The 18,437-nt window shown below is 39.9% G+C and overlaps 1 protein-coding gene across 1 annotated transcript; it reads left to right on the top strand.

Moving 5' to 3' along the window:
• Positions 1-15,828: 15,828 nt before the first annotated feature.
• On the top strand, positions 15,829-17,234 carry LOC307180533 (transmembrane emp24 domain-containing protein 10-like). The gene has a single exon (XM_079910909.1). The coding sequence runs from the start codon at positions 15,856-15,858 to the stop codon at positions 16,513-16,515; it is 660 nt and encodes a 219-aa protein (XP_079767035.1). The 5' UTR covers positions 15,829-15,855; the 3' UTR covers positions 16,516-17,234.
• The last annotated feature ends 1,203 nt before the right edge of the window (positions 17,235-18,437 follow it).

Genomic DNA, 18,437 nt, shown 5'->3' with positions numbered 1-18,437 from the left:
CTGACATTTATAAAATTAGGATTTCCAGTTTGGTTCAAATAGAGATAGAAAAATAAGTTTTATATATTTCCTCATGAAATCTTAGTTATACTTAAAACATTTTTTTTTACTTTATAGGGGACTATCTCACTGTATACTTTGAGCTAGACTTGAGAAAGTTGATTTATTTTTAAAAACAAAATAAGACTCTTAACATAATTTATTGTTCTTGATCTAGTTAGTTTTTTTAAAAATTATTTATTTTATTTATTTATTTTTGGCTGCGTTGGGTCTTCGTTGCTGCATGTGGGCTTTCTCTAGATGCGGCGAGTGGGGGTTACTCTTTGTTGTGGTGTGCGGGCTTCTCATTGTGGTGGCTTCTCTTGTTGCAGAGCATGGGCTCTAGGCACACAGGCTTCAGTAGTTGTGGCACATGGGCTCAGCAGTTGTGGCTTGTGGGCTCTAGAGCACAGGCTCAGTAGTTGGGTGCACGGGCTTAGTTGCTCCGCAGCATGTGGGATCTTCCTGGACCAGGGCTCGAATCCGTGTCCCCTGCATGGGCAGGTGGATTCTTAACCACTGCACCACCAGGGAAGCCCCTATCTAGTTAGTTTTATGATAATTTTCCTGGATGCCATGGTGACTGCGAAAAATAAATAAATAAATAAAAAGACACAGCATGATGCAATTCCTCAATAACAAAGAGTACCTTAATTCTTTCCAACCTGGGAGATGTATCCTTAACCTGATATATGCTTTTCAATTATTAAGCCTCCTATTCCAAGGCAGACTGATTGCAAAAATGGCACAGTTGACCATGCCCCTCTGAATCCATGCCCTTTCCAACATGACTTTGAAACTTCTTCCATCAAGAAGTTGAGTTTATATCCCTTGTGATTCGCTTTGCCAAGAGAATGCAGTAGAATTGATGGTGTTGCAGTTCCAAGCCTAGTAGGCCTCATAGGGCCTTGCACACTTTTGATTGCTCTCTTGGACCCCAGAGATCTGTGAATAAGTTGGACCAGCCTGCTGGAGGATGAGAGACTATATGGAGGAGAGCCATCTCAAACAAGGCCATCAGAGACCTTCCACCGCCCAAGAGATAATCCAGCTAACTACTGACACATGAGTGCTTCCAGACAAGATCATCTTAGACTAGCCCAGACCATAAGAACCACCCAGCTGATCCACAGACCCATGAGCTATAGTTTTATTTTTTTGAGGGAGGGAGGGAGGAGTTATTATGCAGCATTATTTATGGTAACTGACACTTTGGGACTAAAACAATTGAGCTAATAATGATTATGTACCATTCCTCCACCTGGGATTCAGGATAGAATAAGCCTGTGAGAACAAAGACTGTTTCTGATTTGGCAGGTTTTGTGAACATAGATCAATGAAGTGGTTTGACTGTATTTATATCACTAGACACTTAGGAATAGCTTAAAAATAATTCACTGGCCTGGTGTCCAGCCATTCCCAATCATGTCATGACTGCCTTAAACCATTCCTTGTTCCCCAAACACCACAAAGGCTATAACACTGGCATAGCTTAAACCTGTTCATCGTTCCCTCCTTCTCTCTTTATCAAAATATTCTGGGTAATCTAAGAGGCAGCTGAAGTTCTTAAAGTTCTTCTCTGTGAAACATATGTGATCACAGGTCTCCAACCTCCAGTATAATAATTTCTCTTTCTTCTCTGTTTAATACCTGTTTTGTAGTGCTTATTTCAGTTTGACTTCAAGTCAAAGATCTAAAATTCTACAAGTATTATATAATCTGGGAGACTAAGAAAGAGTAAAGCAAGTTTTCAGATAGTGTCTTAGATATTTTCTTACAGAATATTGTCATGAATTTCTCTCCTGGGGAAAAGAGGCAAAAGTCATTTTAGCCATGTTTAGAGTTCAGAGAGTGAGTATATTTTGGCTTAAAATATACCACTGAATCAGAATTAACTTAGCACTGGCCATAATGACATAACCAAAGAATTGTTCTTGTTTCTACTATTAAACTCTGTCTCCTTGAGAAAAATGGAGCAGACTTCTACCATTAAACTACTGGCACTGAGAGAGAGAAACAAGAAAGACCTGGCTCAGTTCAGGTGGAGAGGAGTGATTCGTGGAGAATCTCATCAATGTTTTGAATGCTACAGCTGGAATTCCATCCATATTGTTAATGGACCTAAACTCAAGCCTCTGATTCCCCTATATTCAAGGCCAGCACAACTAAGCCTTGATCCCACATAAAGACTTGAATGTCTCCATGACTGTGACCCACTTCTATCCTGAGAGGAAAAGGTCACACTCTATAAACATTTTTTATTGGTTATATTTTACCATATGACCAAGAGGGAAGAGTTAGGGGATGGATATCTGATGCTTATTTGTTTAAAACACACGTCTAAATAGGTCTCTTTTCTTTTGTTAAAGAACTTTTTATAATAATGCTCCATTTAATTGAAACATGGACTTCCCTGGTGGCACAGTGGCTAAGAATCCGCCTGCCAATGCAGGGGACACGGGTTCGATCCCTGGTCGGGGAAGATCCCACATGCTGTGGATCAACTAAGCCTGTGTGCCACAACTTCTGAGCCCACACGCCACAACTGCTAAAGCCCATGCACTCTAGGGCCTGCATGCTGCAACTACTACTGAGCCTGCGTGCTGCAACTACTGACACCCCCGCGCCTAGAGCCCTTGCTCTGCAACAAGAGAAGCCACCGCAATGAGAAGCCTGTGCACTGCAACGAAGAGTAGCCCCAGCCGTGCGTGGCAACAAAGACCCAATGCAGCCCAAAATAAATTAATTAATTAAAAAAAGAAACATGTTGGCGAGCTAAGGAGGAATGAAATACATTTATAAATCAACAAGCAAGCCTAGTAGCCTTTTTGCAGGACAGTCAGGCAACAAGGTATTGAATTCCATTGGCTAGCATGGTATAGTCCCTAGTACAGACTTAAAAAATGTTTCTGTGTGCAAAACAAAGATGATACAATTGAGCCAACAAGAGTTTTAAATGATATCGAATAGAACATGAATAGCAAGGATAGGAAGAAAACTGATTTATATCACAAAGTCATTGTGGATCAATAATATACAATGACATGCACATGAGAAGCAGTCAGTTACAGAAGACATTCAGTGATTCATGAGCATATTAAGTTCCTGAAAATAATAAGCCCACAACATCACATATTATATTTTTCTGGACCAATAGCTATGCAACTGAATAAGTGAAAGTGGAACTTTGTGTGTGTGAATTCTAGGTATTCTTTTTATTTTTAAATTAATTTATTTATTTAGTTAGTTTTGGCTGCACTGGGTCTTCGATGCTGCACGTGGGCTTTCTCTAGTGGCGAGCTGGGGCTACTCTTCCTTTTGGTGCATGGGCTTCTCATTTCTGTGGCTTCTCTTGTTGCAGAGCACGGGCTCTAGGTGTGCAGGCTTCAGTAGTTGTTGCTCGTGGGCTCTAGAGTGCAGGCTCAGTAGTTGTGGCACACGGGCTTAGCTGCTCTGTGGCATGTGGGATCTTCCTGGACCAGGGATCAAACCCGTGTCCCCTGCATTGGCAGGCGGACTCTTAACCACTGCGCCACCAGGGAAGTCCGAAAGTGGAACATTTTTTAAAGGTGCAATAATAAGGGTGACAAAGCTGTGCAAAGCTATTTGTCTATATAGCAACATTAAGTATAAAAAAATTAAAAGGTTTAGCATGGAATAAATACAGAAATGTTCCCCATAACAAAGTTATTAGTAGACACATTGGTGGACCATGGTTAATTTTTGTCAACAAATGGGTTCTCTGCTTAAGAATCTCTTTTACAGGATAGAAAATTTTATATGCTTATTTACCTACTTCCACTGGGTCATAAAGGAAGCAGTGTGTTAACAGCAGTGTAAGTTACCCCCAAGCCCCATCCCACTCCAGGAGTTCTAACTAGTGTGAGACGAGGACAAATAGAGGACCAAGAAAATCTCCAAGGAGAGAAACGACAGCCAACGAAACCTATTTTCTGACCGATCCACCAACGATGTTGTCTCTTTCAGCAACGAAATTTATTTTACAAAGGGTACATTCAAAACTCAAAATATTCCCTTACTGAAAGAGTCCTTACTCTGAACGAAGGTTTTCATCATACGTCTTATGTCGATTCCTTTAGAAAGCCTTTCATTATCTTTCTGTCTCTCTGTCTCTCCCTCTCTCTCTCTGGCTCTCTGTCTCTCTGTCTGTCTCTCCGTCTCTCTGTCTCTCTCTCTCTCTCTCTCTCTCTCTCTCTCTCTCACACACACACACACACACACACACACACACACACACACACAGCAAACATGTCTCAACTCCTAAACCAAGAATGGAGATCATGAAGGTCAAAAATGAAACATGATTTTAAAAGAATCGAGGAGGATGTTTAACAATGTTTAACAATCACTTTGCTGTACACTTGAAACTAACACAACATTGTTAATCAACTTGCTCCAACAGGAAAAAAGAAAAGTATTTGCCAGATTATTCTAAAACAACACAAAATGGAGATTCTAAGCCATGGAAACCTATATCCAGGTCTTTATTTGGGTGTGTCTTTTTCTAGTTATGTTTGTATGTCCATGTGGGTTTACATGTGTGTTCCTTTCTCTTCTGTTACTGTATTTAAAGCTTCCCCCCAACCTGTCTATCTCTCTTCCTCTTTTAATGCTCTTTCTTATTCCTGTAACTTTGGACAACAGAGAATGAAAATAGGAAAGTGCATATATATTTTTTATTTGTTCTATTTATTGAATTTTTAATGTTCTCTCTTCTTTCTATATAACTGAGAAGAGCCTAATGTTTTACATTTCTCTTTTTTAAAAAATAAAAACCCAATTAAAATTGCCTTTTTCATATTGATCATCAGTGGTTTCTAACTCCTTTGAGTCACTGATCCTAAAAAGAAACAAGCCTCACCTTCATTCTTTTTTTGTTTTTTAACATTCTTTATTTTAAAGTCTATTTTATCTGCTATGAGTATTGCTACTCCAGCTTTCTTCTGATTTCCATTTGCATGGAATATCTTTTTCCATCCCCTCACGTTCAGTCTGTATGTGTCCCTAGGTCTGAAGTGGGTCTATTGTAGAGAGCATATATATGGGTCTTCTTTTTATATCCATTCAGCGAGCCTGTGTCTTTTGGTTGGAACATTTAATCCATTCACATTTAAGGTAATTATCAATATGTATGTTCCTATTACAATTTCTTAATTGTTTTGCGCTTGTTTTTGTAGGTCCTTTTCTTCTCTTATGTTTCCCGCTTAGAGAAGTTCCTTTAGCATTTGTTGTAGAGCTGGTCTGGTGGTGCTGAATTCTCTTAGCTTTTGCTTGTCTGTAAAGCTTTTGATTTCTCCATTGAATCTGAATGAGATCCTTGCCGGGTAGAGTAACATTGGTTGTAGGCTCTTCCCTTTCATCACTTTAAATATGTCATGCCACTCCCTTCTGGCTTGTAGAGTTTCTGCTGAGAAATCAGTTGTTAACCTTATGGGAGTTCCCTTGTATGTTATTTGTCGTTTTTCCCTTGTTGCTTTTAATAGTTTTTCTTTGTCTTTAATTTTTGTCAGTTTGATTACTACATGTCTCGGTGCGTTTCTCCTTGGGTTTATCCTGCCTGAGACTCTCTGCGCTTCCTGGATTTGGGTGGCTATTTCCTTTTCCATATTAGGGAAGTTTTCGACTATAATCTCTTCAAATATTTTCTCGGGTCCTTTCTCTCTCTCTTCTCCTTCTGGGACCCCTATAATGCGAATGTTGGTGTGTTTAATGTTGTCCCAGAGGTCTCTTAGGCTGTCTTCATTTCTTTTCATTCTTTTTTCTTTATTCTGTTCCACGGCAGTGAATTCCACCATTCTGTCTTCCAGATCACTTATCCATTCTTCTGCCTCAGTTATTCTGCCATTGATTCCTTCTCGTGTATTTTTCGCTTCAGTTATTGTATTGTTCATCTCTGTTTGTTCTTTAATTCTTCTAGGTCTTTGTTACACATTTCTTGCATCTTCTTGATCTTTGCCTCCATTCTTTTTCCGAGGTCCTGGATCATCTTCACTATCATTATTCTGAATTCTTCTTCTGGAAGGTTGCCTATCTCCACTTCATTTAGTTGTTTTTCTGGGGTTTTCTCTTGTTTCTTCATCTGGTACATAGCCCTCTGCCTTTTCATTTTGTCTTTCTTTCTGTGAATGTGGTTTTCATTCCACAGGCTGCAGGATTGTAGTTCTTCTTGCTTCTGCTCTCTTCCCTCTGGTGGATCAGAAACAAGCCTCACCTTCGTTTCTTAACTTATTTTTCTGAAGTCAGAGTTTACATTTTCAGAAAAAAAGTTGGGGAGGGCTTCCAGTTTTTTCTTGCACCCAGAATTTTGGTTATCACAACTTCTGGATTTCAATTCTTGACTTTTCTTTGTTAAAAATGAGAATTAATATCTCTATTTTTCTATAATTTTGTGCATGCATCATTGTATATGCCTGGCCTAAATTCCATTCTACCCTTGCCATACTTCACCTCACCCTTTGAAATGAAGGATTCTGCTTAGGAGAAATTCTTTTCTCTCCTTTTACATTCTCATCCAGCCCAAACCATTTTCTTGCTTTCGAACCTCTCATTCACTTCCTGATTTAAGCAGCAAACAGCATGTTCTAAAATTACAGCGTCTTGGGGTTAGAAGGGATTAGTCAGTATATCTAATTTGACTTAGTGGCCCCACAGTTTTAGTGTCTTTGGCTTAAAGGATGAGACAAGAAATAAGGCTTATTAATTATTCAGCTCGACAAACATTTACAAAGCAAGGCACTGACGGACACTGGGGATTCAGAAATGAGTAATGCGTGGTTCCTGTCTTCAGGAAGCTCATAATCTAGTGAGTGGGAAAATAAGTAAACAATTACCCAATATGTAAATAAAATCATTTCTATGAGAGAGAGAGATTATGGGAGCATATACCCAGGCTGCAGGGTTTTCTTAAGGGGACGCCTGACCTAGGCCTTAAAGGACAAAGCCTCAGAAATCCTCAAACTCTAGAAAGACTGTCTGTGTGAAAGCATGATGTTCAGAATGCAGTTGCAGTTCCTATACTATAGGAATAACTGTAAAAATGTCACCTTTATACTCAAGATAGCACGGCATGGTGTCTGTGTAGTTTATTGGCAATAGCAGGCTTATTACTTTTAATGTTGTAATTTTCCCAGGGTCACCATTCTACTTTCCCTGTTATATGTGTTACATAAAACTGTACTTCTTCACCTCTATTGGAAAAAGCAAAAACGCCTGCAGAGGAAGTTGCTTTTGGATAACAGCATATCTTCCATGAAGAAAATGAAACCCTCACACACTCCTTTCACTATGTTTTGCTCCCTCCTTCATGGCTGTCGTTCCCACGTCAGCTCCTTCTTTCCTTCTCCCCTTCTCCCCAGTGGTCCCCTCCTGTTGCCCTGGTGATCCTGGCAGGACCAGGAGGCCCTATCCAGTGCTCTTGTTAAAGTTGTTATAACTCAAAGTGCAGATGGACGATTTTCCAATTATCTTTTGCTAATGAACATTTTAGCCAAAGTACATGTACTCTCATTCAAGGCTGTAAGAAGTACCTGGATATTTTCCAAGTTTGATAGACAGATGTTCAGTGTTGTAGGATACAGATATTCTTCCTTACAAGCACTGTACCAGCCCTTTCAAAAGTGGATTTAGGGACTCCCCTGGCAGTCCAGTGGTTAAGACCCCACACTTCCACTGCAGGGGGCACAGGTTCGATCCCTGGTCAGGAAACTAAGATCCTGCATGCTGTGTGGCTCAGTCAAAGATAAATAAACAAATAAATAAAAGTGAATTTATACAAGCATGGACATTTATACAAGCATGGGCATTAGTTTCAATAAACTTTTGTTTTCATATTCATTATTAAAAAAAAGAAGCACCTGGGCTTCCCTGGTAGCGCAGTGGTTGAGAGTCCGCCTGCCGATGCAGGGGACACGAGTTCGTGCCCCGGTCTGGGAAGATCCCACATGCTGCGGAGCGGCTGGGCCCGTGAGCCATGGCCGCTGAGCCTGTGCGTCCGGAGCCTGTGCTCCGCAATGGGAGAGGCCACAACAGTGAGAGGCCCGCGTACCGCAAAAAAAAAAAAAAAAAAAAAGAAGTGCCTGGAAAGCTAGGCTACTTCTTGTGTCATTGGAGTCTGAGAGCAGGGACTTCCCAGATCAAACTTATTTTATACACAGAATGTTAAAGACCATGAACCCATTCCAGGGCTGCAAAAAAGAGAGAAGGATGCCATGGGGTAGGAAGATGAGTCTTGGGAACAGGAGGTGAGTGGAATAGTGACTGAAAAATAGAGCCCTACTGACAAAGCTGCCTTGTTTATTGCAGTCTGGTGATGAACACAACATTGACCGAGGTGGGAGATCAGAAGTGGGCACTAGGGGCACTCGCCAACAGGAAGCGGGCATGCAAGCTCTCGGGCACACCTCAGATGCCCGTGCTGGCTGCAAAAGCCATCTTGCTCTCAACAGTGCCAGTTTTGCAGCCTCACACCCTCCTCATTGGCAGGGCCGTGTGTTGGCCCCCATTCAAGCATAATGAGAAGGTTTCTATAATTATCGCCCCAGCATTGGCATTTGCACACAGCTGCGTTATCACACACAGATCTTCCCAGTCCCTGAGGGTGAGTTCCAAAACAAGAGGGCTGCTGTGCTTGATGATGCCTCTGCCGCCAGGGCCCTCAGACCTTGCTCGGTCCCCACTGTGACCAAAGTGTGATGCTGACCCAGGACCTGAGATGTTGGCTTTCTTACTTTTTGTAGGGTTTAATTTGAAAAGAAAAAAAATAGTGAACTTGTCTAATATCCTAAACTAGAGAGCCAGGGATTAGCAGGCTGAAGGTTGGTAGCTGGCAGAGCCATCCTCTGGAACACACTGTGGTCGGTGCCTTTCCAGTGTCAGCTGGGGTGAGAAGAACACAAACACTAAAGCCCTGCGCATTCCCAGGGGCTCAGGTCTGGACCTGTATCTGGTTTTCTAGGCCCAACGGGAGGGGCTGGGAAAGAAGAGAATGCCTTTTTACTGCCCATTGTGGGTGACGGTGCATGAATTCTCAGACCTCTATGTCTTCTGTCCCACTGTGGAACATGGTGGGGCAGACCAGAGGTATCTCAGAATTCGTAGAATTAGAAAGGACCACAGATGTCCCCTAGTCCAATTTCCCACTACATGCAGTTTTCCACTTGAAAATATCATGGAGCTGTCACCCAGGCTGTCTTTGCCTGCTTCCAGGAACTGGCTGCTCACTCCTTGGCAAGGAAGCTTGATTTATATCTGAACAGCTCTGATTCTTGGACATTCTTGCTCCCTTCCAGCTGCGACGGAAAGAGAAAGTCGTACTGGATGCCTCCCTGCTTTCAAATTTTCAAGGGACTCCCATGGCCCTTGGGATAAAGTCTGTGTTCACAACAGCTCTGCATGTTTGGCCCTTCCCCACTTCAGCCTCATGCCTTAATGTTCTCCTCTTCCCAACTGGAGCCATCTTTCACCTCCCAGAAAAAAACCTCTTTCACTCTCATGTCTAGCCTTCTCACATATAAATTCCTCTTTCTGGAGCATCCAGATCAGGTTCTCCTTTCTGTCCCCTTTAATCCCTACTCATCTTTTGGATTTTTTTTCTTGGGAGTCCTCCCCAGTTTATATCCTAGATTAGCTCACTTTGCTATAAGCTGTTAGAGCACTACTTCATCCTTAACAAAATGCTTGGTACATCGGAGAAGCTTAATAAGATTAGATGAGTGAATAAAGGAGTGGATGAATGCAATCTCCCGTAGCTTCCACTCTCTTGTCTTAATTCCATCTTCTTTCAGATGGAAGCCCTTGAAATATTCAAAAATAATCATCCTAATCATTCCAGCATCGTATGAGTCTGGCCACAGCAGGAAACAGATCACACACTCAGGCAGGGTAATTGAGGAGAGCATGATAAAAGGGTATTTATGAAGATGTGAGCAGGGTTAAGCAAATCCTAGGAGCACCCCAGAGCTAGCAAGAGCAGGAGCTTAAGCATGAAGGGTCAAGGGGAAGGTAAAGGTTACCTGAGATCAGAGAAGGTGGCTGAAGGTGGAGGAGAGAGCCACCCAGCAAGCCAGCAGGGAGGCAGCCAAGGGAATAAATACCCACTTCACTCTCCTCCTACCCTCTAATCTCCCCCAGTGCCTTGCACTGGCAAATAAAGGACAGGGATCCTCTTAGGATACAAAACACGATGGAGAAGAATGGAGAATGAATGAATAGAGAGAGAAAAATGACAAACATCCAGTATAATCATCCGCTCCCAACAGCCACTCAGAATCTACTGTTGCCAGACTAAACAGCTTGAGTTGTTTCTACTATTGCTTGAAAAGTGGTTGCTGCTGGACTCCTTATTATCTAAGCCAGTATCATCTGGATAGGTTCTGGATTGCCATTCCTTGCCTGGCCCGAAGCATGCTGCCAGGAACATCACAGTGCTGCAGACACCCTCTGACTAGCACAGTGGCCAAGGAATGTATACCAATCTCTGCCACTCTGAACATTACCATTGTATTCATGCAGGTTTAAAACTGTACTTCCCTGCTTATTGAATATATTTCTATTGTTTTTATTGCACTTATGATCAATTAAATCCCCCAGGCTTCCTCACACAAACTACTGTGAAATCAAGCTTCCACCTAAATTGTACTCATATTATTGATTTTTGTTTTAGCCTAACTTCCAGATTTTACATTTATCCCTGTCAGATTTTATCTTAGTTACTTCTGTCCATTGTTCCAGATTATTAAATCCTCATTTTGTTATCTAGCATAGCAGTTTTTCTTCTCCACTTTGAGTCACCAGCTAATTGGATTAGGTAATTCTCTTTGTTTACATCTGTACTGATGATGAGTGAACAGAAACCCAGAGAGCTGGGCATTGAAGACCTCCTCTGGTTGAGAGACTGAGTAGTATAGTGTGGTAAGTGTGTAAAATAGAACACTATTTCTGCAGTCTGTTAGTGGTATAATGGGGAATAAAAGATCCATGATGAATTAATTTGGGGAAAATCCTGGGTTACACAAGGTAGACAAGTTTCTTTCCTAAAGTGTCTCTTAGAGCTTTTAAATTGCTAACATGTATGAATTGTCTCTGGAATAAGATATTCAACAGTCTACTGGATTGATTTTACTATGGAACATACATATGTTTGTGTATATGTGCGTATTTGTATGTGTGTATACATGTAGTGTTTCATGGGACAGACTTTCACAAAGTACACCTTGGAAAACGCTGGCTGTGGAATCTAACAGACCTGAGTTTCAGTCTCAACTCCACCACTTACCAATTTGGGACAACTTATTTAATCTCTCTAATCCTCAGTTTTCTTATCTAATAAATGGGCATAAAATAAGATGTTATCTCATAGATATGTGGTGAGAATTAAATAAAATAATGCATGAATGAATGAATGCCTCTTACCATGCAAGGATAGTAAATACTCAACTATATTAAAAAATATCTTTATCATTATAATCATTATCATTAATGTTATTTTGACATTGATGCACTAATTAGATTTCTTATATCAAGTATATAAAAATATAATAATCTAACCTAAAAAGCTAAAAGATATATAAGAAATTAGAAATGTGTTTCTAATTTATGACTATATGACTGAGAAATGATGAATATTCTAAATACCTGAAAAAAATTCTCACAAACCAACGATAAGGAAAACAATAGATCCTAAAAGAAAATGGGAAAAAGACATGAGCACATAATCCACAAAGAAATATAAGTGGTCTTAAATGATCATTGTTATTTTTGATGAAAATCCCCATGGGTGGCTATTGTGAGGGAAAATAGGCACTTTTATCTACTGCTAGTGTGAGTGCAAAATGACAACAACAATAATAATGGCTAACAAGAATTTAGTGTTTAGAAGTTATTCAGACATTCACAGAAAGATAGACAAGATGAAAAGGCAGCGGGCTATATACCGGATGAAGGAACAAGATAAAACCCCAGAAAAACAACTAAATGAAGTGGAGATAGGCAACCTTCCAGAAGAAGAATTCAGAATAATGATAGTGACGATGACCCAGGACCTCGGAAAAAGAACAGAGGCAAAGATCGAGAAGATGTAAGAAATGTTTTAAAAAGACCAAGAAGAATTAAAGAACAAACACAGATGAACAATACAATAACTGAAATGAAAAATACACGAGAAGGAATCAATGGCAGAATAACTGAGACAGAAGAACGGATAAGTGACCTGGGAGACAGAACGGTGGAATTCACTGCCGAGGAACAGAATAAAGAAAAAAGAATGAAAGGAAATGAAGACAGCCTAAGAGACTTCTGTGACAACATTAAATGCACCAACATTCACATTATAGGGGTCCCAGAAGGAGAAGAGAGAGAGAAAGGACCTGAGAAAATAGTTGAAGAGATTATAGTTGAAAACTTCCCTAACATGGGAAAGGAAATAGCCACCCAAGTCCAGGAAGCACAGACAGTCCCAGACAGGATAAACCCAGGGAGAAACATGCCAAGAAACATAGTACTAAAATTGGCAAAAGTTAAAGACAAAGAAAAATTACTGAAAGCAGCAAGGGAAAAATGACAAATAACATACAAGGGAACTCCCATAAGGTTAACTGCTGATTTCTCAGCAGAAACTCTACAAGCCAGAAGGGAGTGGCATGACATATTTAAAGTGATGCAAGGGAAGAACCTACAACCAAGATTACTCTACCCAGCAAAGATCTCATTCAGATTTGATGGAGAAATCAAAAGCTTTACAGACAAGCAAAAGCTAAGAGAATTCAGCACCACCAAACCAGCTCTACGACAAATGCTAAAGGAACTTCTCTAAGTGGGAAACACAAGAGAAGAAAACGACTTACAAAAACAAGCCCAAAACAATTAAGAAAATGGTAATAAGAACATACATATCGATAGTTACCTTAAACATGAATGGATTAAATGCTCCAACCGAAAGACACAGGCCCGCTGAATGGATAGAAAAACAAGACCCATATATATGCTGTCTACAGGAGACCCACTTCACACCTAGGGACACATACAGACTGAAAGTGAGGGGATGGAAAAAGAAATTCCATGCAACTGGAAATCAAAAGAAAGCTGGAGTAACAATACTCATATCAGACAAAATAGACTTTAAAATAAAGACTATTAGAAGAGATAAGGAAGGACACTACACAATGATCAAGGGATCAATCCAAGAAGAAGATATAACAATTATAAATATATATGCACCCAACATAGGAGCACCTCAATACATAAGGCAAATGCTAACAGCTATAAAAGAGGAAATTGACAGTAACACAATAATAGTGGGGGACTTTAACACCACACTTACATCAATGGACAGATCATCCAAACAGAAAATTAATAAGGAAACACAAGCTTTAAATGACACAATAGACCAGATAGATTTAAATGATATTTATAGGACATTCCATCCAAAAACAGAAGATTACTCTTCCTTCTCAAGTGTGCACGGAACATTCTCCAGAACAGATCACATCTTGGGTCACAAATCAAGCATCAGTAAATTTAAGAAAATTGAAATCATATCAAGCAACTTTTCTGATCACACCGCTATGAGATTAGAAATCAATTACAGGGAAAAAAATGTAAAAACCACAAACACATGGAGGCTAAAAATTACGTTACTAAATAACCAGGACATCACTGAAGAAATCAAAGAGGAAATCAAAAAATACCTAGAGAAAAATGACAATGAAAACATGACGATCCAAAACCTATGAGATGCAGCAAAAGCAGTTCTAAGAGGGAAGTTTATAGTAATACAAGCCTCCCTCAAGAAACAAGAAAAATCTCAAATAAACAAGCTAACCTTACACCTAAAGGAACTAGAGAAAGAAGAACAAACAAAACACAAAGTTAGCAGAAGGAAAGAAATCATGAAAATCAGAGCAGAAATAAATGAAATAGAAACAAAGAAAACAACAGCAAAGATCAATAAAACTAAATGCTGCTTCTCTGAGAAGATAAAAAAAAAATTGATAAACCTTTAGCCAGACTCATCAAGAAAAGGAGGGAGAGGACTCAAATAAATAAAATTAGAAATGAAAAAGGAGAAGTTACAACAGACACCACAGAAACACAAAGCATCCTAAGAGACTACTGCAAGCAAGTCTATGCCAATAAAAGGGACAACCTAGAAGAAATGGACAAATTCTTAGAAAGGTGTAACCTTCCAAGACTGAACCAGAAAATAGAAAATATGAACAAACCAATCACAAGTAATGAAATTGAAACTGTGATTAAAAATATTCCAACAAACAAAAGTCCAGGACCAGATGGCTTCACAGGTGAATTCTATCATTTAGAGAAGAGCTAACACCCATCCTTCTTAAACTCTTCCAAAAAATTTCAGAGAAAGGAACACTCCCAAACTCATTCTATGAGGCCACCATCACCCTGATACCAAAACCAGACAAAGATACTACAAAAAAAGAAACTTACAGACCAATATCGCTGATGAATATACATGCAAAAATCCTCAAGAAAATACTAGCAAACAGAATCCAACAACACATTAAAAGGATCATACACCATGATCAAGTGGGATTTATCCCAGGGATGCAAGGATTCTTCAATATACGCAAATCTATCAATGTGATACACCACGTTAACAAATTGAAGAATAAAAACCAGATGATCATCTCAATAGATGCAGAAAAAGGTTTTGACAAAATTCAACACCCATTTATGATAAAAACTCTACAGAAAGTGGGCATAGAGGGAACCTACCTCAACATATTAAAGGCCATATATGACAAACCCACAGCAAACATCATTCTCAATGGTGAAAAACTGAAAGCATTTCCTCTAAGGTCAGGAACAAGACAAGGACGTCCACTCTCACCACTATTATTCAACATAGTTTTGGAAGTCCTAGCCACGGCCATCAGAGAAGAAAAAGAAATAAAAGGAATACAAATTGGAAAAGAAGAAGTAAAACTGTTACTGTTTGCAGATGACATGATTCCATACATAGAGAATCCTAAAGATGCCACCAGAAAACTACTAGAGCTAATCAATGAATTTGGTAAAGTTGCAGGATACAAAATTAATGCACAGAAATCTCTTCCATTTCTATACACTAATGATGAAAAATCTGAAAGAGAAATTAAGGAAACCCTCCCATTTACCAATGCAACAAAAAGAATAAAATACCTAGGAATAAAGCTACCTAGGGAGACAAAAGTCCTGTATGCAGAAAAGTATAAGACACTGATGAAAGAAATGAAAGATGATACCAACAGATGGAGAGATATACCATATTCTTGGATTGGAAGAATCAACACTGAAAATGACTATATTACCCAAAGTAATCTCCAGATTCAATGCAATTCCTATCAAGTTACCAATGGCATTTTTTACAGAACTAGAACAAAATATCTTAAAATTTGTATGGAGACACAAAAGACCCCGAATAGCCAAAGCAACCTTGAGGGAAAAAAACAGAGCTGGAGGAATCAGGCTCCCTGACCTCAGATTATATTACAAAGCTACAGTAATCGAGACAATATGGTACTGCCACAAAAACAGAAATATAGATCAATGGAAAAGGATAGAAAGCCCAGAGAAAAACCCACGCACCTATGGTCAACTAATCTATGACAAAGGAGGCAAGGATATACAATGGAGAAAAGACAGGCTCTTCAATAAGTGGTGCTGGGAAAACTGGACAGCTACATGTAAAAGAATGAAATTAGAACACTCCCTAACACCATACACAAAAATAAAATCAAAATGGATTAAAGACCTAAATTAAGAGGCCCAGGGTGGTGAACAGTCTCCGGCACGATGTCTGGTTTCTCTGGCCCACAGGCCCAGCGTGGCCCTTGCCCGTTAGCGTTGCTGCTTTTACTCCTGCTTGGCCCCACCTCGGTCCTCGCCATCTCCTTCCATCTGCCTGTTAACTCCCGCAAGTGCCTCCGCGAAGAGATCCACAAGGACCTGCTGGTGACGGGCGCGTACGAGATCACCGACCAGTCTGGGGGCGCCGGCGGCCTACGCACCCATCTTAAGATTACAGATTCTGCTGGCCATATTCTGTACTCCAAGGAGGATGCATCCAAGGGGAAATTTGCCTTTACCACTGAAGATTATGACATGTTCGAAGTGTGTTTTGAGAGCAAGGGAACAGGGCGGATACCTGACCAACTCGTGATCCTAGACATGAAGCATGGAGTGGAGGCGAAAAATTACGAAGAGACTGCAAAAGTTGAGAAGCTCAAACCTTTGGAGGTAGAGCTACGACGCCTAGAAGACCTTTCAGAATCTATTGTTAATGATTTTGCCTATATGAAGAAGCGAGAGGAAGAGATGCGTGATACCAATGAGTCCACAAACACTCGGGTCCTGTACTTCAGCATCTTTTCAATGTTCTGCCTCATTGGTCTAGCCACCTGGCAGGTCTTCTACCTGCGTCGCTTCTTCAAGGCCAAGAAGTTGATTGAGTAATAAAGCCCAGTCTCCTCCCACCTTGTATCTTAGCCAGCAGAACATCGCTGGGATGTGCGTGGCCTAAGACATCCTACCAGCAACACCATCAAGGCACGTTGGAGCTTTCTTGCTAGAACTGATGTCTTTTGGTGTGGGAGGACGTGGGTTACCACCTACACCCAATAAGTCAAAGAGGGACTTCTTTTTAACTTGGTAGGATTTGGACTGGTTTTGCAACAATAAGACTATTATTAGAGTCACCTATGACAAAAAAATAGGGGTTACCTAGATAATGCCAAAGCCAGCATTTGTACTGGGTTTCCTCGTATGATCTGTTTGAACCATGTTTTCTTTCCTTCTCCCACTTGCTCACCAGCTTGGGCTTCCACTCTAGTTCTTTTACCAACATTTGTATGACCATGTTGAACTTGTTTCATTCTGATTGTCCTCTTTGGATTTCTGTGTGACAATACCATTAACTTTCTCTTGACCCTTAGCTGAAATGTTTAGATTGCTTCTGGTGATACCCTTTCACAATTTTATGTCTCTTAAAAGTGTAATGGATGTGACACCTCATAGAAATGAGCTTTGAACTGTAGATTACTCTTAAAGAAAATTTCATTTTAGAGAATTAAAGTATTTGTGCTCAGCCGCTTGAAAAAAAAAAAAAAAAAGACCTAAATTAAGACTGGACACTATAAAACTCTTAGAGGAAAACATAGGAAGAACACTCTTTGACATAAATCACAGCAAGATCTTTTTTGATCCACCTCCTAAAGTAATGGAAATAAAAACAAACATAAATAAATGGGACCTAATGAAACTTAAAAGCTTTTGCACAGCAAAGGAAACTACAGACAAGACGGAAAGACAACCCTCAGAATGGGAGAAAATATTTGCAAACGAATCAACGGACAAAGGATTAAGCTCCAAAATATATAAACACCTCAATATCAAAAAAACAAACAACCCAATCCAAAAATGGGCAGACCTAAATAGACATTTCTCCAAAGAAGATATACAGATTGCCAACAAACACATGAAAGAATGTTCAACATCACTAATCATTAGAGAAATGCAAATCAAAACTACAATGAGGTATCACCTCACACCAGTTAGAATGGGTATCATCAGAAAACCTACAAACAACAAATGCTGCAGAGGGTGTGGAGAAAAGGGAACCCTCTTGCACTGTTGGTGGGAATGTAAATTGATACAGCCACTTTGGAGAACAGTATGGAGGTTCCTTAAAAAACTAAAACTAGAATTACCATATGACCCATCAATCCCACTACTGGCCATACACCCAGAGAAAACCATTATTCAGAAAGCCACATGCACCCCAATGTTCACTGCAGCACTATTTACAACAGCCAGGTCATGGAAGCAACCTAAATGCCCATCGACAGACGACTGGATAAAGAAGATGTAGTGCATATATACAATGGAATATTACTCAGCCAGAAAAAGGGACAAAACTGGGTCATTTGTAGAGACGTGGATGAATCTAGAGACTGTCATACAGAGTGAAGTAAGTCATAAAGAGAAAAACAAATATCGTATATTAACGCATATATGTGGAACCTAGAAATATGGTACAGATGAACCAGTTCGCAGGACAGAAATTGAGCCTCAGATGTAGAGAACAAAAGTATGGACACCAAGGGGGGAAAGCAGCAGGGGTGGTGGTGGTGGTGGTGTGATGAATTGGGACATTGGGTTTGACCTATATACAGTAATATGTATAAAATGGATAACTAAAATATCCTGCTGTATTAAAAAATAAATAAAATAAAATTCAAAAAAAAGAAGTTATTCACTTGTCCTTGGTCTCTCCCATGTATACAGGATGGTGTCATGTTATTAAACTTTTATTTGTTTCTTTTTTCATCTGATAATCTGTCTTTTTATTGCAGAGTTGCCTCAGCCAAGAGCCTAGA

Source organism: Stenella coeruleoalba (assembly GCF_951394435.1).
Source record: "Stenella coeruleoalba genome assembly, chromosome: X".
NCBI classification, from domain to species: domain Eukaryota; kingdom Metazoa; phylum Chordata; class Mammalia; order Artiodactyla; family Delphinidae; genus Stenella; species Stenella coeruleoalba.
The sequence above is the reverse complement of the archived record's forward strand: the minus strand, read 5'-3'. Positions and strand labels throughout refer to the sequence as shown.

Bases quoted from the DNA above. Each gene is read 5' to 3' on its own strand.
- LOC307180533 (XM_079910909.1), top strand. From the start codon at position 15,856: ATGTCTGGTTTCTCTGGCCCACAGGCCCAGCGTGGCCCTTGCCCGTTA.